General features: G+C 48.6%; 1 protein-coding gene across 9 annotated transcripts in view; it reads left to right on the top strand.

Annotated features, from left to right (window-relative positions):
- The window catches only part of MAP7D3 (MAP7 domain containing 3), a 159,222-nt gene that overhangs the window by 79,091 nt on the left and 56,165 nt on the right, over positions 1 to 23,966 (top strand). For 5 of the 9 annotated variants that reach the window (XM_075323750.1, XM_075323749.1, XM_075323748.1 and 2 more), the window contains 6 exons: positions 5,497 to 5,622; positions 9,494 to 9,642; positions 11,372 to 11,502; positions 11,692 to 11,933; positions 16,551 to 16,686; positions 17,000 to 17,180. In XM_075323750.1, the coding sequence (XP_075179865.1) occupies positions 5,497 to 5,622; positions 9,494 to 9,642; positions 11,372 to 11,502; positions 11,692 to 11,933; positions 16,551 to 16,686; positions 17,000 to 17,180 (965 nt within the window). The remainder of the gene's footprint in view (positions 1 to 5,496; positions 5,623 to 9,493; positions 9,643 to 11,371; positions 11,503 to 11,691; positions 11,934 to 16,550; positions 16,687 to 16,999; positions 17,181 to 23,966) is intronic. The other 4 variants (XM_075323754.1, XM_075323756.1, XM_075323751.1 and 1 more) reach the window with 3 other exon arrangements.

Here is a 23,966-nt window from a genome sequence, read left to right as displayed (position 1 = left end):
CATTGTAGTGTATATGACGCCTTACCTCCAAACCATTATATACAGTAATCATACAGCTGTTCATGGAGCAGTGGTTCATTTAGCGCGTGTTCACATTTGAATTTGCGGCTTCTCTTCCAATAATAATAATAATAATAATAATTATATCACAATAATTATTATTCTTTATTATTTTATTATATTATTATTTTATTATTATTGTATTATTATTGTATTATATTATTTTATTATTTTTTATTTTATTATTAATATTTTATTATTATTTTATTATATTATTATTATTTTATTAGTATTTTATTAGTATTATTTTATTATTAATAATAAACAATATAATTATTATTATTTTATTTATTTTTACACTGATGTCAGTGAATGGTTGATGGAAACTGATTTGACTTTTTCCAGGCAATTTACAGAAGATCTGTTACCAGATTTCACAACACCATTAGTTGAGTACTTAGAAAATTCATGTTGGAATATCTGAATAAAGAAATAAAAATTAGCATTTTAAAAGTCCAAATATAGAGTGAGAGAGCCCATGAGCGTAAGTGTCTCCAGCCACCAGGCCTGACTGACTGTTGCAGCTTGTACTGAGCAGTGTGAGATCTCAGCAGTGAGGAGGGACACTGAGGAGCTGTTATTCAGCGAGTAAGTTGTTTTTTTGTTTTTTTAAAAAAAAAAAAAATTATAACCAGCCATTCTAACATGAAATATCAGTAACTAATCCAGCCTCATCAAGTGTAAAGGCCCCGTTACACACAGAGATAAATCTGCAGCAGATCTGTGGTTGCAGTGAAATTGTGGACAATCAGTGCCAGGTTTGTGGCTGTGTACAAATGGAACAATATGTCCATGATTTCACTGCAACCACAGATCTGCCAAAGATTTATCTCTGTGTGTGACGGGGTCTTAAGAGCTATATGTAATCATTTCCAGAGTGTATAATGTGAAATCTGGTGACAGATCAACTTTAAGTTACAGAGCCAAAAAATGCAAATGTGACCCCAGCTACGTGCTGCTATCCATTTGATACCACTGTTTATGCAGCTTGTCCTGGTAAGGTTAAGCTTTTTTTTTTTTTTCCTGCTTCATTGTACATTTTTTAAAGCCACACATTTAAGGGGGTTATTTAGACACGGACTCCTGCCCAATCAGGCTAGGAGAGACAACTGCACGTCTGGTGGCTCAATTGCTGAGGCTGTTTGTGCCATTACGGGTGTATCATGCACAAGCTTCAATAACTAGAATTGGACCCATTCACATTAATTGCTGGTCACCGAACCGTGGCCTCAGCCGCTGTACTGCCTGGGGGGCAGTGTGTCTTTACAGGAGTCAGATTGTGCAGGAGCGTTTGCCTGGACAACCCCTTGAAATTGAATATTAGTCAATTGTTTCAGATAAAGGTGTTTGAGAAGCCCCTAAAATAAAGTCTTTGCTATATCACATGGTTCCAAAAAGTACAAAGTGTGTTAAAGATACAAGGAATGTATACATACGGAGACGGGCAACTTAACATTGCCATATTCAAGTGAATTTTAGCTCTTAAATTGCACTAAATAGGTTGAACGTTCTGTACAGTTTAACTTATTTATTAATCTATACAGCAGCAGTGTGACGCATGAGCTCTTTTATGGATGGAGCACTGCAACATTTTAATTTTTATTTCATACATGAATAGTAGATATGATATCAAGCAACTTTTGTAATATATCCGACAAATCTTCTTCTTTCTTCTGGATTGATCTTTCACTCTGAATTCACATTAAAATCTGTATTCCGTGAAGACAAAATTTCCTGTTATTTAGGTAAGAGATGGCTGTTGGTGCTTTTATTATTCTATGGAGAGGGAAAAAGCAATATTAAGAGGCTAAAATGTAACTTTGAATCCTAATGGTTTGCTGATTCACTATTCTATGGAGAGTTCAAAGGCAGATACGGGTATTTTGCTGCAAGTTCCCATGAAACAACAGTCACAATTCTCCATAGAACATTGAGCACCCTATCATCTCCTATCTCTGTAATGGTAAAATCTGTGTTTCTCAGCCACTTCAATGGGCGACACTAAAACCACGGGTTAGTGTGCCGCCACCTGGAGGCTGACACTATACAGGTTAACAAGAACAGTCCTCCCCAGCAGAATATACCTCACCAGCAGGACATCAAGCCGCCTCAGCTTAGCTTAGTGTCATTCAGAAGCCGAATTGGGCCTGAGTCTCCGCTTTAGGATTTCCCCTAGTTCCTGTGTCCCCAATGAAGCAACCGAGAAATTTAGATTTTTGGTACCCGCTGTAAAATCCTCTTTCTCGGTTGCTTTATTTGGAGGCACCGCACCCACCATTGGTTGCCCGGTCAGGCATGCATGCAAGTTTTTTGTTTTCTATCATTGTTTGTTTTTTTTTTTTTGTTTTTTTCCTCTCCGGTTGTTTCCCCCCCCCTCATCATGCTTTTTCAGTAACTGACGAGGCTTGATCTTAGCAGGTAAGGTATAGTCTACTGGAGAGTAGACAACTTTTTTTTTTTTTTCATAAAGATGGTAGCCTCTAGGTGGCAGCAGACTCAGGCCGCTTTTGTCGCGGGCGGGGAGGAGGGTGTCAGCACACCGCGCTCACCCCTTCTGCTCGGGTCCGACAGTTGCTCCTGGTGGCTCGAGCTGCGGGCCGGATCCCGGGGTGTCTCGAGCGACACTCCTCGCCCGTGAGTGAAAAGGGGGTGTTTGTTGGGATTATAGTTCGTGACGCCACCCACGGTTGTGGTGATGGCACCACCGCTGCTCAGTGTGGGGGTCCCGGGGATGGTGATGGGAGCAGCCAGGTGTTGTGTTGCCCCTCCGTGGGTAGGGGTTGGTGATCCCGGGGCCCGGTGAAGAGATGTGAAGTGTAGGGCCTGGAGGGCGCAGGGACGCGGGGGCAGCGCTGTGCCTTGCGGCACTGTGGTACTCACTCAGCCTGAGACACGGACACAGTTTGTACGGTAAACCAACGGCTGGTAGGACGGTCCCACAGACGGTTGCACCTGCACTCCCGGTAGGTGACGGTGACGTCTCTCTTCCTTGCACCTGTTTGACTGATGGTAGCGGTGGATTCCCTCCGGTTACCCGCTCCCCGACTGCAATCTGGGCCGGAGGAGCTCTACACTTTGCCCGCAGGCGCTGGCCCTGGGGAAACTGGTGCCTTGGCGGTGGCGGTGTCTCCCCGGTAATGGTCGGGCTGTTGCCGTCAATCGGGACTTTGTTGCTGGGGGATCTGCGTCCCCTTCACTGACGGATTCGGCAAATTGGGCGACTCCTAGCCTTGCCGGGGTCCGAGAGGCCCCTGCCCTGGTGCTGACTGTCCTTCGGAACACTGCTCCAGACCACCGGGCACACAGCCAACGGGGTCCTTCCAGGAACTTCCAAACGGTCCCCCTCCGGACAGTCACCGCCGTCGCTGACCTTGCTGTTCTAGCCCTACACACAGCTGGGCTCTCAGGCTTTTCCTTCTCTCTGCTCTGTCACCACTTCTTGCTTTCCTCCTGTTCCACTTTCCTTTCCTTCACTTTCACTTCTTGTTGTTTACTCTAGCCCCTGCCTGGGCTACTCTGCTTCTTTACTCAAGCCCTGCCTGGGCTAATCTGCTCTTCACTCCTCCATGTCCCTGAGCTTTCTGCCTGGTAACTTCCTGCCTCCAGAGTTGTGAGCTCCTTGGTGGGCGGAGCCAACCGCCTGGCCCACCCCCTGGTGTGCATCACAGACTCCTGGAGGGAGGCAACAAGGATTTCTGGTTAGCAGGTGTGCCTACCTGGAGTGTGGGGTGTAGTGGTGTTGTTATCTGTGTCCCCTGGCTTGCCCAGGGCGACACATTTTCACACTGCGTGCCGATCTCCATTCAGTGGTCCCGTCGGAGCTTCTGTCTAAAACCCCCGCAAAATGGGTTTCAGAAGTGTGTGCCGACTGGGCAACTGACTATAAGGCCTTGTTCACACACTGCGCGGTTTTACCCACTTTGTTTTTGCTGCAGAAATTTCTTGAGAAAATGGTTGTACATTCCCCCAGCAAAACCTATGGAATAGCTGTCCGCACACTGCGGTTTTTTTTCTCAAGAACATTCTTTCTGCAGAATTTCTTGAGAAAAAGAATGTGCATGTCACTTTTCTGCAGGTACCTGCGTTTTTTGCCATAGATAATGATAAAATAACGCAGGGACCAACCTGCGGAAAAAATGCACCAAAACACGCATCAAAAACGCACAAACGCGGTAAAAACACATGCGTTTTTCGGTGCGTTATTGGTTCGTTTTTTTGACTGCAAGTGCGCTAATCTTTCAGACTCAAGAAATTTCTTGAGAAAAATCCTTTTTCTAGTGTGAACAGAGCCTAACGGTGCAGATGGAGTCATCATGTCACCCGTTTTGTGGGGGGTCCAGACGGAAGCCCCGACGGGACCACTGAACAGAGATGGGAATGCAGTGTGAAAGCGGCCTAACTCAGGGTTCCGCTGTCCTCCAATTAAGACTAAGAGAATGAGATTTTATGGCGAGTACCAAAAATCTTCATTACTGAAGACAGATTTTACCCATGAATTGAGAATTTTGTGAATAATATCCATTTTTGTAGTAGAAAGAAGATTTCCCTAATCAGATATATTACATAGTTTCTTATTTTCACCTGTACTATTTATGTATGAAAAAAATAATAAAAACAGTTGTTCTTTAAATGGCGATATACTCACTACCTTCAGCCACCACCAGAGGGAGCCCTGGAGTTTCCTGCATACAGTATACCTCCAAGTCCCTCTAGTGGTGGTGGTTGGAATACACCAGATCATCTGTTATATCGAGATATATTCCTGTATCGTTAATTTATACACTATGACATTAACACAATGCCTTGTATTTAGTAACATGAAACTATGTGCACACAGGCTGTAACCCAACTAAACACACCGGAGCAGAATCTGGCACAGCTATGAACGCCCATGTCTGTGCTGCACATAAGCGCTTCTATATACAGTAATGATCCGGAGCCGGCCCTCCTTCTGCCGTTCCTTGTAATGCCTGGAACTAATCCTTTGTCTTTGTTTCCTGCCCAGGATGCTAACCCGTTATTGTTCCTAATTTGCAGTCTTGTTGTGTTCCTCTTTTGTCCTCCTAACAATCCAAGTTTCTCTTGTAGCCGCGTCCTGACCGGATTGTTGTGTGATGTCCGTCTTAATATTTTCTTTTCCTAAATGCATGTATAATGTCCCTACAGGTATTACTACTGACCCTGCTGCTAAATAAACCCATGTAATGCAGATATCATTGAAATGTATTGCCTTGAACTGCCGGTGCCTTGCCATTAATATTCTGCTTTAATCCTGCCTGTTTGGGTGATGTGCCGTACTTTGGGGGGTTTTTTTCTACTCACATCTAATCCAATTCCTTTCGGTGCATTTTGCTTATGATTCGGCTTCTGCACTTTGGTTTTTCTGTATTGCACTGTAACTAGTCATAACAAAACACATTTCATTTATCCATTTAGCTCATCGCCCCCCAAGCAGTCCCCTGGACAGTAGTTTAATCAGTCGTCTCCTCGCCCCCACTCAGTCTTCCCTAGCTAGGAGTAAGAGTGCTGCCACATTGTCAGCCGATGGAAAAGAATTGCCAGGTAACACTGAGTGCTACAAGTCGCACGTGAATCCTTACCGTGGCGTGCTCGACGTTGCGCAAATTACTAAGTCAGTCTGGAAAGCGTTTTGTGATATCATGTTATAGCATCATGGAGAATTGACCCCGGACCTATAGAGAGATTTTGCAAAGAAGATAAAGTCCATGTAGATGCTGTCGGTGCCTTTAACAGGGTTGTCTAAGATGTACAATTTGTCACTAAAGTGAGTACACCCCTCACTTTTTTTGTAAATATTAAATACGGTATATTGGTGGGACGACACTTTGATACAATGTAAAGTAGTCAGTGTGCAGCTTGTATAACAGTGTAAATTTAGTGCCTTCTAAATAACGAAACACAGCCATTAATGTCTAAACCACTGGCTAAAAAAGTGAGTACACCCCTAAGTGAAAATGGCCATAGTGTGAATATTTTGCTTGGCCAGCATTAATTTCAAGTGCTGCCTTATCTCTCTTGGGCAAGGAGTTCACTAGAGCTTCACAGGAGCTGCTGGATGCTCTTCCATCCTCCATGATGATATCACAGAGCTGGTGTATGGTAGACCTCTTGCACGCATCCACCTTCCATATGAGGATAGCACACAGATGCTCAATAGGGTTTACATCTTGGAGACATGCTTGGCCAGTCCAGCACCTTTACCCTCAGGTTCATTAGCCAGGCATTGGTCGTTTTGGTGCGTTTGGGGTCAATATAATGTTGTACTGTTTCTGAAGATAAGGGGATCATGCTCTGCATCAGTATATCACTGTACATGTTGGCATTCATGGTTCCCTCAATGAATTGCAGCTCCCCACAGCTGGCAGCACTCATGCAGTCCTACCACCATGCCTGACTGTATTCAGGGCACACTTGTCTTTGTACTCTTCACCTGGTTGACAACACGCACACTTGACACCATCTGAACCAAATAAGTGTATCTTGTTTTCCTCAGACTACAAGACATGGCTCCAGTAATCCATGTCCTAAATCTGCTTGCTTTTGCAAACTTTTTGCAGGCTTCCTTGTGCATAATGTTTAGAAGAGGCTTCCTTCTGGGACAAGAGCTATGCAAACCAATTTGATGCAGTGTGCGGTGTATGGTCTGAGCATAGACAGGCGGACCTCCCACCCCTGTAACCTCTGCAGCAATGCTGGCAGCACTCATACATCTATTTTGAAAATGCAACCTCTGGATATGACGCTGAGCACGTGCACTCAACAGTTTTGGACGACCATAGCGACATCTGGTATGAGGGGAACCTGTCTTGTTAAACCGCTGTATGGTCTTGGCCATCGTGCTGCAGCTCAGTCTCAGGGTGTTATAATCTTCTTATAGCCTCGGCCATCTATATGTAGAGCAACAATTTTTTTTTTTCAGATCCTCAGAGAATTCTATGCCATGAGATGCCATGTTGAACTTCCAGTGACCAGTATGAGAGAGTGTGAGAGCGATAACACCAAATGTAACACCCCTGCTCCCCATTCACACCTGAGAATTTGTAACACTGAGTCACATGACACCAGGGAGAGAAAATGGTTAACTGGGCACAATTTGGCCTTTTTTTTTTTTCGCTTAGGGGTGTACTCACTTATGTTGCACACCAAAATTACACTGTTATACAAGCTGCACATTGACTACTTTACATTGTATCAAAGTGTCATATCTTCAGTGTTGTCTCGTGAAAAGATTTAGTAATTGAGGGGTGTACTCACTTTTGTGACCTAGTGTAGAAGAAAAGGTCTCCTCCACCATGCCTATTCTCTGGTTATGCCTGCAATTGCAACACAGCCTTAGTAACCCCTTAACGATGTTTGGCATATATGTTCGCCATAAGCACTTGACAACTAGTGTCCTATACTGTATATACGTCATTGTGATCCCACAAGGGACTGCTTCTGTCATCTTACAATCAGCTGCAAGAACTGGATTGATATACACAGTTGGATTCCTACTGGTACTGCACGGCTCAGTGTACACACCAATACCGGCAGTTTAACCCCTTACTTGCAGCTGTCAATAATGACAGCGCCACGTAAGATGACATAGATTGACCGTTCACTCTGTCAGCCCATTGGCCACCCAGCATCTTGATCTCTGTCCCAATTAATTGCCATATACAGCTTATCAATGCTCATTAGATCCTGCCAAAGGCAAGATTTAAAGGGACACATTCATCAAGATTTTCATATATAACCTAAAGCCAGTGCTATACTGGCACCATCAGGCTGATTCTATACAATACCTTTAGTTGTCAGCTCGGATTATTAGGTTTTGAAACCAAGAAAGTAAAATTTATAAAATCGGCAGCTGTTTGAGTGACAGCAGCTGAGGATCAGATATCTGGGGGGGGGAATTCATACTTATCCCCTCCCCCTGTTAGAATTAGCACAAGTATTATACCATCAATTCACTTTTTCATTTGCAGGTGACGCCCATGTGACCAGAAGTTGCAGGGCCACAGCCAACAAAGCAGATACCACAAAGCAACATTTTTCTTTTGGCTGAGGCCCTGCCCCTTCTGGTCACATGGGAATGACCTCACATAGGTCCTGCAAGTGAAAAAGTGAATCGATGATATAATACTTGTGCTAATTCTAAAGGGGAGAGGATAAGTATTAATCCCGCCTCAGATATTATCTGATCCTCAGCTGCTGTCACTCAAGAAGCTGCCGATTTTATGAACTTTACTTTCTTGGCTTTCATAAACTAACAAAAAGTAAAACTCGTCCTGCAAAACACATGCCCTCATAAAGCTACGCTGATGGAAAAACGAAAAGTTTAATAGCTCCTGTAATCTGATGATAAAGAACTAAAAAAAAGGTCAATAAGGATAAGATATGCCATGTCCTTAAGTGTTTAAAGTGAATCTTTCAGCAGAGTTATGCTATAGAATCTGAGATCATCATGATGGAGGGATAGTGAGCCTGATTCCAGGCATGTATCACTTACTGGACAGCTTGGTCATATTTTGATAGAATCCCTGTTTTCTGTAAATGTATCAGTGCTCAGAATGTTGAGCTCCCATACCAGTGATTGGCAGCTTTTTGACAGTGTACACTGGAAGCTGCCAATCAGTGGTGGGGGCGGGATTACACAGATTACCTGGACTGCTCTGCATATAGTCCAGCAATGATAATCTCCCGCTGGTAAAACACTGGTTGTAGTGAAGCTACAGCAAGTGATATCTTACTGTAATCAGGCTTTCTGGCCCTACATTATGCTGCTTTCAGATTTAAATAGCAAAAACCTGCTGACAGATTGCCTTTAGAGAGAGTGGCACTAGGCTGTAGTAACGGGCATCACATAAGGACAAGACTGGCGCTGTTTTGGGGAGGAAAAACGCCTTTTTTTTTCTAATCTAAGACAACACCTGTTACACCACAAGCATAAGATATATTGGTAATTTTATACAAATGTTGGAAGGTGCAGATTATCTGATGCCTTTATCTTCCCAATAGGCGATCTAGTAACACAGATTGATGTGTAACATGACATAAGAGGTATTTCCGGATTGCGATGCCATTATATAATCCCATAATCTACCTCTTCTGGTCTCCTTTATAACAGCAGTAGTTTTGGAAAATTATAATTATAAAAACAGTAACGATGGGTAATTTCCCTTTAAGATGAGTTTATCTAAAGACGTAGTGTCGTCCCTGTAGGGTGTAGGGGCTTTCTTCCTGGTGCTATTGCTTCTGTACACTGTGTATGGGGTGGTGGTGTCTGTGTGATCTGCTGCACTGCGCACTACCCTCGGGGGCTTCCCTGCTGTGTCTAACACACAATCTCTTTCTCTCTTTTCCCCTTCTCCTCTGTTATGCTCTGCACTTGGCTCTCTGTTTTGTCCTGTCAATTTCTTAACTTTTATAGATTCTCACCTCTGTCCTCGTTCAGCTTCAGCCACTAGCACCAGTACCCCACCCTCCGTCTCTAAAGGTCCCATGCGCAGCCGCAGCATTGACAGAGGGAAGACTCCGAGCACCGCAGCGTCCGGGTCCACCACGTCTGAAGCTAGCCAGGTAAGACTTTTGTTTTTCTGATGGAGCTGGCAGTATTATCACCTAATGGTATTGGTAATTGGTATGAAGATTACAGCTGCTTATATTGGAAGTGACCCATCCCTAGTATTAGACCTATTGCTTACACTTCAGCATATGACCAGCTTTAGTAAACCCCCTAAAAGGGGACCCTACCCAATCTCAAAAAAAAGCAAGGAAAATGTATTTTATGTGGGTCAACTCTTGAAGAGTTAAAATAACTAAACGTGCATATTTATCAATTATACTCGGCACAGAAGGTTTTTTAATAAACTTCATTACCCAGTTTTGCCTTTTTTCCTCATGTTAAAAATGTGCTCGCCAAATCACTATTTTTTTTTTCACAGTCTAAGGCTATGTTCACACAGGGCATTTTTGGTGTGGTTTGTTTTTGTTTTGTTTTTTTTGCAGCAATGCCTAATCGCTTGGCAGGAAAAAAAAATGTTGTGTTTTTGTTTGTTTTTTTGCTGTGGATTTTTTTATATTTTTTGCCATTTTTTTTTGGTGCGTCATTCTTCTACAGTACGTCTAAATAAAAGTTAGTTTCACCAAAAACGCAGCAGTTTTTTTTCTTTTTTTTATTTCACTCTCATCGCTTTCAATGGTGGGGAAAAAAGGCAACTAAAGCGCTGAAAGAATGGACATTCGGCTTCTATTAAAAATGCAGCGGTTTGCCATTTCTGGCAGGCAAAAAATAAAGCAAGTGTGTGCATGCGATTTCTGGAATCTCATAGGTTTTGCTAGCAGCTTTTTATTAGCATGGATTTGTATAAAACCAATTCAGTTTTAATTCAAGATCTTTGCTCCGGTTAGATGTACCCAGAGTATGTATCGTCTGTGGAGGGACGGCACCTTAGGGAAGATTGCTCGTTCCTGTGATGGGCATTGTGGTGGGGCGCGCGCTCTCCCCCCTGGGCGCGCGCTGGTTTCTGCTTTGTGCGACCTGCTGCCGCTCACCCCAAAGTCTGATCCAGCAGAGGGATCAGAAGAGCGAGTATAACCACACTATCGCCCTCGTGAATGAGCAAGCTCAAGGTGCCGTCCCTTCACACAATCTGTACTCCATGTGCATAGAAACGGAGCATAGATCTAGACTTGGGGCTATTTTTAACCAGTAAAGTAGTCATTTTGTTCGGTTACTTATTCTTTAAAACTACAATACTTACTTTAGGCATTGTTTATCTTGAAGATTTGCTGCTAAAGCTGGTCATACACTTTTACATAGCGGTCAGCCAAATGTTCCTTTGGTAAACAGCTATTCCTTCTGACCCCTCCATACACATACATGTGTGTTTTGTGACTGTATGTGTTCTGGATGGATGTGTCACCCATTCCCCAAGAAAAAGATGATTGGGCATGTTAAAAATCAATCAGCCTAATCCCTTCTTTCCCCCAACCTTTGCCATTCAGGAGAGTAGGGAGACCCCATACACACCTGATCAGTTTGGCACAGCTGGCAGTCCCAGAGTGTATGACCACCTTTAGTTCCAGTTCTCGTGTAGACTGTTTTATACATTTTCTGGTGTTTGGATGGAATTTAAGCATATTTTATTACGTGTAGTAGAAGGCTGGTTACGCTCCTAATTCTTCTAGGGGTAACATCTGCCATAATGTCCTCCATAAGGGCTTTTGTGGGCTACATTTAGAATACATTTAGATTTTTCTCTCCTGTATTTTTGTACAATGTGTAATACCTTTATGTGCTAATTAGAAGTCAGGTGTTGAGAAGCCTTCACCACCATCTGTGGGGAAACGGCCGCCATCCCCCACTGTGACTTCTCGAAGACGGTCTCCTTCACCGGCCGGTGTAACAAAGCGAGCGCCTTCACCAACACTTGACAAGTAAGTCTCGAGGCTCTTGACAGTCAGTTACATCTGCAAATAAATTTTGTGTGATTGTTAATTATTACAGTGCCAAAGAGGATTGAAATGTCCGTGTTCCTATAGGCCAGAAATGAGGTGTATACTTTGTAAATTGTGTGTAGGTTATATAGGAAACATTATACCTCTTTCTCTATAATGACATTCTAGAAGGAACAGTAGCACTTTGACACAAAGAAACCGTCCACCTTCTCCGAACTTATTGAAGCAGAGACCACCTTCACCGACTACAACTCAGAAACCAGCTCCGATCCAGCGCCCCTCACTTACACCATCTGTCTTAAGCACTACCAAAAAGACTGCTGAGCCCGAAACCAAACCAAAGGACAAAGCCACAGATGTGATCAGCTCAGAGCCCAAAACCGAGGCGACAAGTTCAAAGACCAAAGATGGTAATTTTGAGTTTGTGTTTTAGTAAATGAGCCATTCTCCCATGTTCCATTAAAAATTATTTCCACAATGAGTCGTAGGGGGCCGCCAGACTCCTTGTAAGGCCCCTTCACACGTCCGTGATTCTGGTACGTATGACGTCTGTTTTCATACGTATCGGAGACACGGACATACGCAGACCCATTAAACTCAATGGGTCAGCGCACACATCCCTGTTTTTTCACTTGCGTGTGTTTGTGTGTTCTGCACGGAGACAAGTCCGTTTTTCTCCCGCACATGAACCACACACTGGTGAGATCCGTGTAACATCAGTGTGTCACGTACCAGAGAGAGCATGTGTATTTGAAATAAAATTATTTTCTGTAGTCTCCTGTCTCCAGCGATGCTGTCTTCGGCGCTGTTGTCACTTGCTTCTGGGCCCGCTCATTATGCTCATGCATATTCACTGCACCGCGGACCTGGACACAGCAGCAGTGCCGGAGACAGGTGAATAAAAAGTTCCTGATCTCCGTGTGCAATCATGGAGAACACACGTATTCCAAAATCATGGCACATGGATAGCCATAGGTACCTTCAACACGGACTGTGAAAAATGTGGGGGTTTTTTTGTTTTTTTTTTATCATGGACGTGTGAAGGGGGCCTAAAGGGAATCTTTCCTGGATATGCATTGATAGCTTTTGTGCCTCTCTATACATGTACATTTAGGCAGGTTTACAAATGTGTTACAAATCCGAGCATCCAGCTCTGTCTCCAAGATTCCTGCATCTAGTGGAGGAGATAACACCAAAAAACTAAGCTGAAACAATGTTCAGTAAACATGCAACATTAAGCACGTGGATTGCAGCCTTAAGAATAGAAAAAAAACAAAGAGAAAAATTGTATGAAAAATACCCTGACTATAAATAAATAAATTGCAAGTGCTTAATAAACCGGGTACTTAGTATATACACTTTTGCAAAAAGGTAAAAAGCTGTCTCACCTCGTCACGGTGTACCCATCTGAGACAGTCCCTAACCTACTAAAGTTAAAAACATTATCAATACCTGACTTCTGTCATGTCAAAACTCCAATATGAATGGTGGCAGTGGTCAGCTGGGTCCCAGATTAAATACACATGTATATACTAAGTACCCTGTTTATTTATTTAGAGTAAGGGTATTTTTCATACAATTTTTCTCTTTGGTTTTTATCTAGTGGAGGAGCCGCTTTGTAAAATTTTCTATACAAGTTAGTTAGAAAATCTATTCATGTGCACCCTTCTGCACTGGAATGGGTTTTTCATTAATGATTGCAGGTACGCGTTAAAGCACCAGCGTGTCCATAGTATCGTGTCAGTATTGCAGCTGAGACTGCTTGGACATGGTGCATTGCAAAGGAAGGATAAGCCTATTGTTAAATCTCAGGTAACCCCATTAGCAGCTTACACATAGGTGATTTAAAGATGGAGTCCTGCTCTCATTTGAACCTGCATTTGGCCATGCAGCGTTCTGTACACTACTGATACCCTCTTTTATTCCAAGCACATCAGTGCCAAATAAAACTGGATGTAGGACTCTTTAATTTCATGCTATAAATGACTATCTTGCAGTAGGTGTTTCTATATAAACCATACAGAGGTGCAGTATGATAGAGGAAGAATAAAAAGGAATAGACAGAAAAGAGACTGCAGCAAAAGTATGTCTAATTTATGATACGGTCTAGTGGATGTCCTTTTATATTAGACTAGAAGGTGGCCCGATTCTACGCATCGGGTATTCTAGAATTTACGTATTGTGTAGTTCATGTATGATTTTTGTTTTTATATTTTTATATATATATATATATATATATATATATATATATATATATATATATATATATATATATATATATATATATATATAATATATATAATATATATATATAGATGTTGTGTGTAGTTACCAAGTGTTTGTGTAGGGCGCTGTACATGTTCTGGGTGTTGTCTGGGTGTGGCGGGGGGTGAGAGCGGTGTTGTATGTGTGTTGCGTTGTTTGTGGAGCGCTGTGTGTCTGTCGCGTTGTGTGTGTGTGTGTTGCGCGGTTTGTGTGGGTGTGGTGTGTTTTGGGGGAGGTATGTTTTGTGCAATGTGTGTGTTGTGCGGTATGTGCGTATATTTATGTATGCCGCGGTGTTTGTGTGTTGGGTGTTGTGTGTGTGCGGCGTTGTCTGTGTGTGGGTGTCTGGGAAGAGCGGGGTTTGAGGTTCCCACTGTGTGTGTGTGTGTGTTGGGGGGAGGTGTGCACCTCCCATCGTGCTCCATTTCCAATGCTGCGCATCCCCCATCGTGCCCCATCCCCCATGCTGCGCACCCCCCATCGTGCTCCATCCCCCATGCTGCCCAACCCCCATCGTGCTCCATCCCCTATGCTGCGCATTCCCCATCGTGCTCCATCCCCGATGCTGCGCACTGCCCATCGTGCTCCATCCCCCATGCTGCGCACTCCCCATCGTGCTCCATCCCCGATGCTGCGCACCCCCCATCGTGATCCATCCCCCATGCTGCGCACTCCCCATCGTGCTCCATCCTCCATGCTGCGCACCCCCCATCGTGCTCCATCCCCCATGCTGCGCACCCCCCATCGTGCTCCATCCCCCATGCTGCGCACCCCCCATCGTGCTCCATCCCCCATGCTGCGCACCCCCCATCGTGCTCCATCCCCCATGCTGCGCACCCCCCATCGTGCTCCATCCCCCATGCTGCGCACCCCCATCGTCCTCCATCCCCCATGCTGCGCACTCCCCATCGTGCTCCATCCCCCATGCTGCGCACTCCCCATCGTGCTCCATCCCCCATGCTGCGCACCCCCATCGTGCTCCATCCCCCATGCTGTGCACTCCCCATTGTGCTGCATCCTCCATGCTGCGCACTCCCCATCGTGCTCCTTTCCCCATGCTGCGCACCCCCATCGTGCTCCATCCCCCATGCTGTGCACTCCCCATTGTGCTGCATCCTCCATGCTGCGCACTCCCCATCGTGCTCCTTTCCCCATGCTGCGCACTCCCCATCGTGCTCCTTTCCCCATGCTGCGCACTCCCCATCGTGCTCCATCCTCCATGCTGCGCACTCCCCATCGTGCTCCATCCCCCATGCTGCGCACGCCCCATCGTGCTCCACCCCCCATGCTGCACACCCCCCATCGTGCTCCATCCCCCATGCTGCGCACCCCCCATCGTGCTACATCCCCCATGCTGCGCACTCCCCATCGTGCTACATCCCCCATGCTGCGCACCCCCCATCGTGCTACATCCCCCATGCTGTGCACCCCATCGTGCTCCATCCCCCATGCTATAATAGTTCTCCTATTATACTCAGAGAGGAGTATAATAGGAGGACTATAATAGGAGGAGTAGTCCTGGGGGGAGAGGAGTATAATGCCGGCTCCCTGCACATGTGTACCGGGATCCGGTGTACGCTGGTAACTATGATACACATCGGGTAACTAAGGGACCTTAGTTACCCGATGTGTATAATGGTTACCAGCGTTCACCGGCTCCGTCACGATCCCAGCATCGCAAGGTTATGTCTGGCGCTGCTGGGATCGTGACTGAGCCGGTGTACACTGGTAACTATGATACACATCGGGTAACTAAGGGACCTTAGTTACCCGATGTGTATAATGGTTACCAGCGTTCACCGGCTCCGTCACGATCCCAGCAGCGCAAGGTTATGTCTGGCGATGCGTGCGGAGGGCCGAGGCGAGCAGGCAATCCATGCGGAGGGCGGGGCCAGGCCGAGGCGAGCGACCAATCCGTGGGGGGGCGGAGCCGAGGCGAGCGGCCAATCCGTGCGGGGGGGCGGGGCCATGGCGAGCGCAGCAGCCAATCAGCTTTGTGTCACCGTAAGGACACAATTTTGGAGCAAGACAGACAGACAGACAGAATAAGGCAATTATATATATAGATTTGGCGCATTCGGAGGTTTAAAGAAGCATTCCTAACATAATTTGTATCCCTAAACCTTTCTACAAATATGTGTAATGTAGTAGAAATGCGTTAAAATATTTACCAATTGCTGTCTGTCCCCGTTTCTAACTCTGCTCCGATCCTCTCCTGGGTCACGTGCACGTTCCTTTTCCAGCTCACGCAGGGACCGTTGCGTAGGGCTGGGGTGTTTTGCGTGGGGCCTGCAAGTCTTGGGGGGAGGGGGTGGGGGAGCGTGTCTTGGAGGGGGTGTCTTGGGGGGGTGATTTGGGGGGGGGTGTGTCTTGGGGGGGTGGCGCGGCGTGTCTTTTGGGGGGGCGTGTCTTTTGGGGGGGCCAGCGCGGCTTGGGTGGGGCCAGCGTGTCTTCGGGGGGGTGTCTTGGGGGGGTGTGTCTTTGGGGGGTAGCGCGGCGTGTCTTTTGGGGGGGCGTGTCTTTTGGGGGGGGGCCAGCGCGTCTTGGGGGGGCCCGGCGTGGCTTGGGTGGGGCCGGCGTGTCTTGCGTGGGGCCGGCGTTTCTCAGACCAGGGCATCTTGGTTGATGTCATTTGTACTCTAGACTGGTGAATAAATTAAAAAAAAAAAAAAAGAATTTGTAATCTCCTTTTTTTTCCCCCTAAGCATTAGAAATAGTGCCTCATTGTATTACAAACTTGATAAAAATTAATTTCTCCCTAGACCCCAGTAATAAGGCTGCATCAGGGAGCGCCACAGCCGAGGAAGCCGCCAAAATGTTAGCTGAAAATCGTCGACTTGCACGAGAGGAAAGAGAACGCAAGGAGCAAGAGCGAATTCAGAGACAGGAAGAAGAAAGGTAATTCAGTATTCAGGTTTTTTGCCTTTTAAAATTATAACATTTATTATAAAATGTCTCCACTTCCGTCTATAGTCACAGATGAGCTTTCACTGTCCCCTTCTGTAGTTCCAAAAGCAATGACAGCACCCCGGACATGTGCACGTATAGGGGTTATATAATCCTAAAACAGCGCTGCAGCATACAAGCCCATGTTATATGCTGCCCTCCGCCGGGCCAATTTTTCAATAATTAGTTCTCACGGTTGGAGTGAGCTTTATCTTGGACGTTGTGCAGAACTGATCATCAATTTAACTGCTTCACCTTTTCACAGGATAAAACAGGAAGAAATGGCTCATAAAGCTGAAGAAGACAGAATAAGATTAGAAGAAGAGGAAAAACTACTGGAGGAGAAGAGAAAGCTGGAAAGAGAGGAGGAGCAGAGACTCGCTCAGGAGGACAAGATCCGCCGAGACCAAGAGGAACAGGAGCGACTGACGGAGCTTCAGCAACAGGTGAGTAGCGGGAGTGCTGGTAGGGATCCAGGGAGTGCTGGTAGGGATCCAGGGAGTGCTGGTGGGGATCCAGAGAGTGCTGGTGGGGATCCGGGGACTGCTGGTGGGCATCCGGGGAGTGCTGGTGGGGTGCCGGGGAGGAGTGCTGGTGGGGTGCCGGGGAGGAGTGCTGGTGGGGATCCGGGGAGGAGTGCTGGTGGGGATCCGGGGAGGAGTGCTGGTGGGGATCCGGGGAGGAGTGCTGGTGGGGATCCGGGGAGGAGTGCTGGTTGGGATCCGGAGAGTGCTGGTTGGGATCCGGAGAGTGCTGGTTGGGATCCGGAGAGGAGTGCTGGTGGGGATCCGGGGAGGAGTGCTGGTGGGGATCCGGGGAGGAGTGCTGGTGGGGATCCGGGGAGGAGTGCTGGTGGGGATCCGGGGAGGAGTGCTGGTGGGGATCCGGGGAGGAGTGCTGGTGGGGATCCGGGGAGGAGTGCTGGTGGGGATCCGGGGAGGAGTGCTGGTGGGGATCCGGGGAGGAGTGCTGGTGGGGATCCGGGGAGGAGTGCTGGTGGGGATCCGGGGAGGAGTGCTGGTGGGGATCCGGGGAGGAGTGCTGGTGGGGATCCGGGGAGGAGTGCTGGTGGGGATCCGGGGAGGAGTGCTGGTGGGGATCCGGGGAGGAGTGCTGGTGGGGATCCGGGGAGGAGTGCTGGTGGGGATCATTTGGTTATTGCATTAATCAGGATTTCTTTGTCGCTCCTAATTGGGAGACCCAGACAATTGGGTGTATAGCTACTGCCTCCGGAGGCCACACAAAGCACTACACTTAAAAGTGTAAAGCCCCTCCCCTTCTGCCTATACACCCCCCGTGGGATCACGGGCTCCTCAGTTTTCATGCTTTGTGCGAAGGAGGTCAGACATCCACGCATAGCTCCACTGTTTAGTCAGCAGCAGCTGCTGACTATGTCGGATGGAAGAAAAGAGGGCCCATACTAGGGCCCCCAGCATGCTCCCTTCTCACCCCACTTTTGTCGGCGGTGTTTGTTAAGGTTGAGGTACCCATTGCGGGTACGGAGGCTGGAGCCCACATGCTGCTTCCTTCCCCATCCCCCTTAGGGCTCTGAGTGAAGTGGGATTTTACCGGTCTCCAGGCACTGAGACCGTGCTCCGTCCACAGCCCCTGGGGATTCTGCTGGATATGGAGCTGAGTATCGTCAGGGACAGGGCCCTGCTACGTCAAGGTACTCTGTGTCCCCGTACAGACCGCGCGAAGACACACTGCAGCATTGCTGGGTGTGTTAGTGCGCCGGGGACAACAGCGCTGAGCGCTTGTGCCACTACTCACTACAATCTCTGCTGAGTGAGTTAATGTATTGGGAACTGCCGCGCCGGCCGCTGCTGCAGTTTACGCTGCGGCGTGGCTGGGACTTGTGGTGCGCCGGGGACTTCCGCGCTGGCCGTGCATATATGACAGCCGCGCTTATTACTCGAGTCCCCGGCTTTTGCGGCCTAGTTTCGTTTCGTTCCCGCCCCCAGGCCTGCCAGTCAGGGGAAGGGCGGGACGCTGTACAGAACGTCAGCGCAGAGGGCTGGAGTCTACTTTACATACTCCAGCCCTCACACTGGGCACAGTGGGACGCCAGTTTCCCGCACTTTGTCTGAGGCACGCCCACGGTCCGCCCCTCTTCACAGAACGCCGGCAGCCATTCCTGTGTGCAGTCTGAGCTGGAGAGGGGAGACAAGTTCTGGGAGACCCAGACACGGGATTCTGGCGACCACACACCCGCGTTTGAGCGGGCGGTAAGCGGCACTTTTGGTGCTGACCCCACTAGTGCCGAAGTGTACATTTGTATTTTTATGCTTGCATGCTATACATTGCACTGTACGGTCGCTGGTGATTCTTGACTATATACCCTCCTAGATTGCTCAGAGGAGACAACAGCATGTCATCCGCAAAAAGCAAGGGTGCCAAGGCACAGGCTTTCTATGCTGCTTGTACCGCATGTGAGGCTACTCTACCGGCAGGTTCCACTGACCCCCACTGTGTGCAGTGCTCGGCCCCTGTGGCAACTGCTCGGCCGGGGCCTCTGCTAGACGTGACCCAGGGAGAACCACCTGTGAATACTGTCCAGGTGACGGGGACGGAGTTTGCAGTTTTTGCTGATAGATTGTCTGTGACTATGACTAAAATTCTAGAAACCTTGCAGTCTAGACCAGTAACTCAGACCATGGGCACTGTTGAATCATTGCCCCCTGGTCCCCCTCAGTTGGAACAGCTCCGGGCTCCGGGGGTGTCCCATGCATCCCAGGGTGAAGGCTCTGACACGGACGACAGTCCCAGGCAGCCTAAGCGAGCTCGCTATGAGCGGCCCTCGACATCATCACACTGGTCAGGGTCCCAGCAGGAGGACTCTCTATATGATGAGGCGGAGGTAGCTGATCAGGATTCTGATCCTGAGACCGCTCTCAATCTGGATACTCCTGATGGTGACGCCATAGTGAATGATCTTATAGCGTCCATCAATAGAATGTTGGATATTTCTCCCCCAGCTCCTCCAGTGGAGGAGTCCGCTTCACAGCAGGAGAAATTCCATTTCAGGTATCCCAAGCGTAAATTAAGTACTTTCTTCAGCGCTCTATTGGGAGACCCAGACGATTGGGGGTATAGCTACTGCCCTCTGGAGGCCACACAAAGCACTACATTAAAAGTGCAAGGCCCCTCCCCCTCTGGCTATACCCCCCCCGTGGTATCACGGGTTCTCCAGTTTTAGCTTTGTGTGCGAAGGAGGTCAGACATTCCATGCATAGCTCCACAGATTTTAGTCAGCAGTAGCTGCTGACTATTTCGGATGGAAGAAAAGAGGACACATATAGTGTCCCCAGCATGCTCCCTTCTCACCCCTGGATGGTGTTGTAAGGTTGAGGTACCTATTGCTGGTACAGGGCTGGAGCCTGACATGCTGTTTTCCTTCCACATCCCCTTGTAGGGCTCTGTGGAAGTGGGATCCTGCCGGCCTCTCAGCTCTGATGCCGGGCTCCATCCACAGACCCATTAGAACCTGATGGATTCGGAGCAGGAGTACGATCAGGGACAGGCCCTGCATCATACAGGTACTCTGTGTCCCCGGCAGGCACAGACACACTCCGGGCTGGCTGGGTGTTGTAGTGCGCCGGGGACCGCAACGTGGAGTTGGTGTCCCTACAGATACCTGGGGGATTGTTTGTGTTTGGGAACGCAGCGCCGACCCCCTCTGGACCGGGCGGCGCTGCTGTGACTGGTGGTGCGCCGGGGATCCGCCGTCCGCGCTTTTACGGCGGCGGCGGTTATAAATTGAGTCCCCGGCTTTTTGGGCCTAGGACGCCGGCAGCTCCGTTTCGTTCCCGCCCCCACCCTGTCATTCAGGGTAGGGGAGAGACGCTGTTCGCTAACAGCGACGAGGGCTGGAGCCTGATTTACATGCTCCAGCCCTCTCACTTGGCACAGAGGGAAGCAGGCTTCCCGCTCTTGGCCAGGAACGCCCAGGGCCCGCCCCCCTTCCTCTCTCGAGACGCCGGCAGCCATTACATGCATGCCTGGCTGGAGGAAGGACGCAAGGCTCTGGGAGACCTGGACTAGGGGCTATCTGGCGACCACACACCCGCTTTTTAAGCGGGCGGTAAGCGATTTGTCTGTGCTGGTCCCTCTAGTGCCTCACTGTGTATCAGTGTACTGGGTACAGATATATAGATATTGTATTTCTTGCACTGTGAGGTGCGCTTCTGGCTGCATACCCCAGTTCACTCTGTGGAAGCAGCAACATGTCATCCTCAAAACGCAAGGCGGCCAAGGCAAAAAGGGCTGTGTATACTGCGTGTGCTGCATGTGGGGCTAATCTACCAGCAGGCTCCGATGACCCCCATTGTGTGCAATGCTCCGACCCGGTGCTGCTTCGCCAGCCGGAGTCAGGAGAGGTAGCGACCCAGGCTGAGACGCTTGTAAGTTCTGCCCCGGTGACAGGGACGGACTTTGCAGTTTTTGCAGATAATATGTCTGTATCTATGGCAAAAATCCTTGAAACCTTGCAATCTATGCATGGGGCTCAGTCTCTGGGCACGGCGAGGCCTCTGTCCTCAGGTCCCCCTTACTTGGAATGTATCCAGCCCACAGGGGGGTCCCCGGCTTCACAGGCCGAGGATTATGACTCAGATGATGGCCCCAGCCACCCTAAGCGAGCTCGCTGGGAAAGACCCTCGACGTCTTCACACTGCTCAGGGTCTCAGCGCAATCAGTCTCCCTGTGATGTGTCTGATGAGAGTGATCAGGAATCCATTCCTGGAACCCCTCTCAACCTGGATACCCCGGATGGGGATGCCATGGTAAACGACCTTATTTCAGCCATCAATAGGCTGTTGGATATTTCTCCCCCAGCCCCTTCAGCAGAAGAGGCGGCTGCGGAGCAGGAAAAGTTTCGTTTCCTTTATCCCAAGCGTAAATTGAGTGCTTTGTTAGATCACTCTGACTTCAGAGAATCAATCCAGAAGCACGACGCTCACCCAGAAAGGCGTTTCTCTAAACGATCTAAAGATACGCGTTTCCCTTTCCCCCCTGAGGTGGTCAAGCGCTGGACACAGTGTCCAAAGGTAGACCCCCCGATTTCCAAACTTGCAGCTAGATCCATAGTTGCAGTGGAGGATGGCGCCTCACTTAAAGATGCCAATGACAGACAGATGGACCTTTGGTTAAAATCTGTCTATGAAGCTATCGGCGCGTCGTTTGCTCCGGCATTCGCAGCCGTATGGGCACTCCAGGCTATTTCAGCTGGCTTAGCAAAAGTGGATGCTATCATGCATCCAGCAGTGCCGCAAGTGGCGCATCTTACCACGCAGATGTCGGCGTTTGCGTCTTACGCTATCAATGCGGTCCTAGAATCTACCAGTCGCACCTCAATGGCGTCCGCCAATTCGGTAGTTTTGCGCAGAGCCTTGTGGTTAAAGGACTGGAAAGCAGATGCTGGTTCCAAAAAATGTTTAACCAGTTTGCCTTTGTCTAGAGATAGACTGTTTGGCGAGCCATTGGCTGACATCATTAAGCAGTCCAAGGGTAAAGACTCCTCTTTACCACAACCCAGAACATCCAAACCTCAGCAGAAAAAGTGGCAGCAGAGGTTTCAGTCCTTTCGAGGTTCGGGCAAGACACCATTTACCTCGTCCAAAGGGACTCAGAGGACGCAAAGAAACTCAGATTCGTGGCGGACTCACACACGCCCCAAGAAAGCAAATGGAGGTACCGCTTCCAAAGCGGCTACCTCATGACTTCCAGCCCCCCCCCTCCGCATCGCCGGTCGGGGGCAGGCTCTCCCGCTTTTCCGGCATTTGGATGTCACAGGTCAAAGACCGGTGGGTGACGGACATTTTGTCTCGCGGGTACAGAATCGAGTTCAATTCTCGTCCTCCAGCTCGGTTCTTCAGAACCTCCCCACATCCAGACCGAGCAGATGCTCTGCTGCAGGCGGTGGATTCCCTAAAAGCGGAAGGAGTGGTGATCCCAGTCCCTCCTCAGGAACAAGGACAAGGGTTTTACTCCAATCTCTTTGTGGTTCCAAAAAAGGACGGCTCGTTCCGTCCTGTTCTGGACCTAAAACGGCTCAACAAACATGTGCACGCCAGGAGGTTCCGGATGGAAACCCTCCGCTCTGTCATTGCCTCAATGTCCAGAGGAGACTTCCTTGCCTCAATAGACATCAAAGATGCTTATCTCCACGTGCCAATTGCTACAGAACACCAACGTTTTCTACGTTTTGTGATAGGAGACGACCATTTTCAGTTCGTAGCTCTGCCATTCGGTCTGGCGACAGCCCCACGGGTCTTCACCAAGGTCATGGCGGCGGTGGTAGCAGTCTTGCACTCTCAGGGACACTCGGTGATCCCTTACCTAGACGACTTATTGGTCAAAGCTCCCTCTCAGGAGGCATGTCAGCACAGCCTGAATGCTACGCTGGAGACTCTACAGTCTTTCGGATGGATCATCAACTTTCCAAAGTCGATCCTATCACCGACTCAGTCACTAACGTATCTTGGCATGGAGTTTCATACTCTAGCAGCGATAGTGAAGCTGCCGCTGAACAAGCAGCGGTCACTACAGACAGGGGTGCAATCTCTCCTGCAGGGCCAGTTGCATCCCTTGCGGCGCCTCATGCATTTCCTAGGGAAGATGGTGGCAGCCATGGAAGCAGTTCCCTTTGCGCAGTTTCATCTGCGCCCACTTCAATGGGACATTCTCCGCCAATGGGACGGGAAGTCAACGTCCCTGGACAGGAAAGTCTCGCTTTCCCAGACGGCCAAGGACTCTCTACAATGGTGGCTCCTTCCCACCTCATTATCTCAGGGAAGATCCTTCCTGCCCCCATCCTGGGCAGTAGTCACGACAGATGCGAGTCTGTCAGGGTGGGGAGCAGTGTTTCTCCACCACAGGGCTCAGGGGACGTGGACTCCGCAGGAGTCCACCCTTCAGATCAATGTTCTGGAAATCAGAGCAGTGTATCTTGCTCTACTAGCCTTCCAGCAGTGGCTGGAAGGAAAGCAGATCCGAATCCAATCGGACAACTCCACAGCGGTGGCATACATCAACCACCAAGGAGGGACGCGCAGTCGGCAAGCCTTCCAAGAAGTCCGGCGCATTCTGATGTGGGTGGAGGACAGAGCATCCACCATATCCGCGGTTCACATCCCAGGCGTAGAAAACTGGGAAGCAGACTTCCTCAGTCGCCAGGGCATGGACGCAGGGGAATGGTCCCTTCACCCGGACGTGTTTCAGGAAATCTGTCG

This window comes from Anomaloglossus baeobatrachus, chromosome 9, assembly GCF_048569485.1.
Source record: "Anomaloglossus baeobatrachus isolate aAnoBae1 chromosome 9, aAnoBae1.hap1, whole genome shotgun sequence".
NCBI lineage: Eukaryota > Metazoa > Chordata > Amphibia > Anura > Aromobatidae > Anomaloglossus > Anomaloglossus baeobatrachus.
This window is presented reverse-complemented; position numbering and strand designations above follow the sequence as displayed.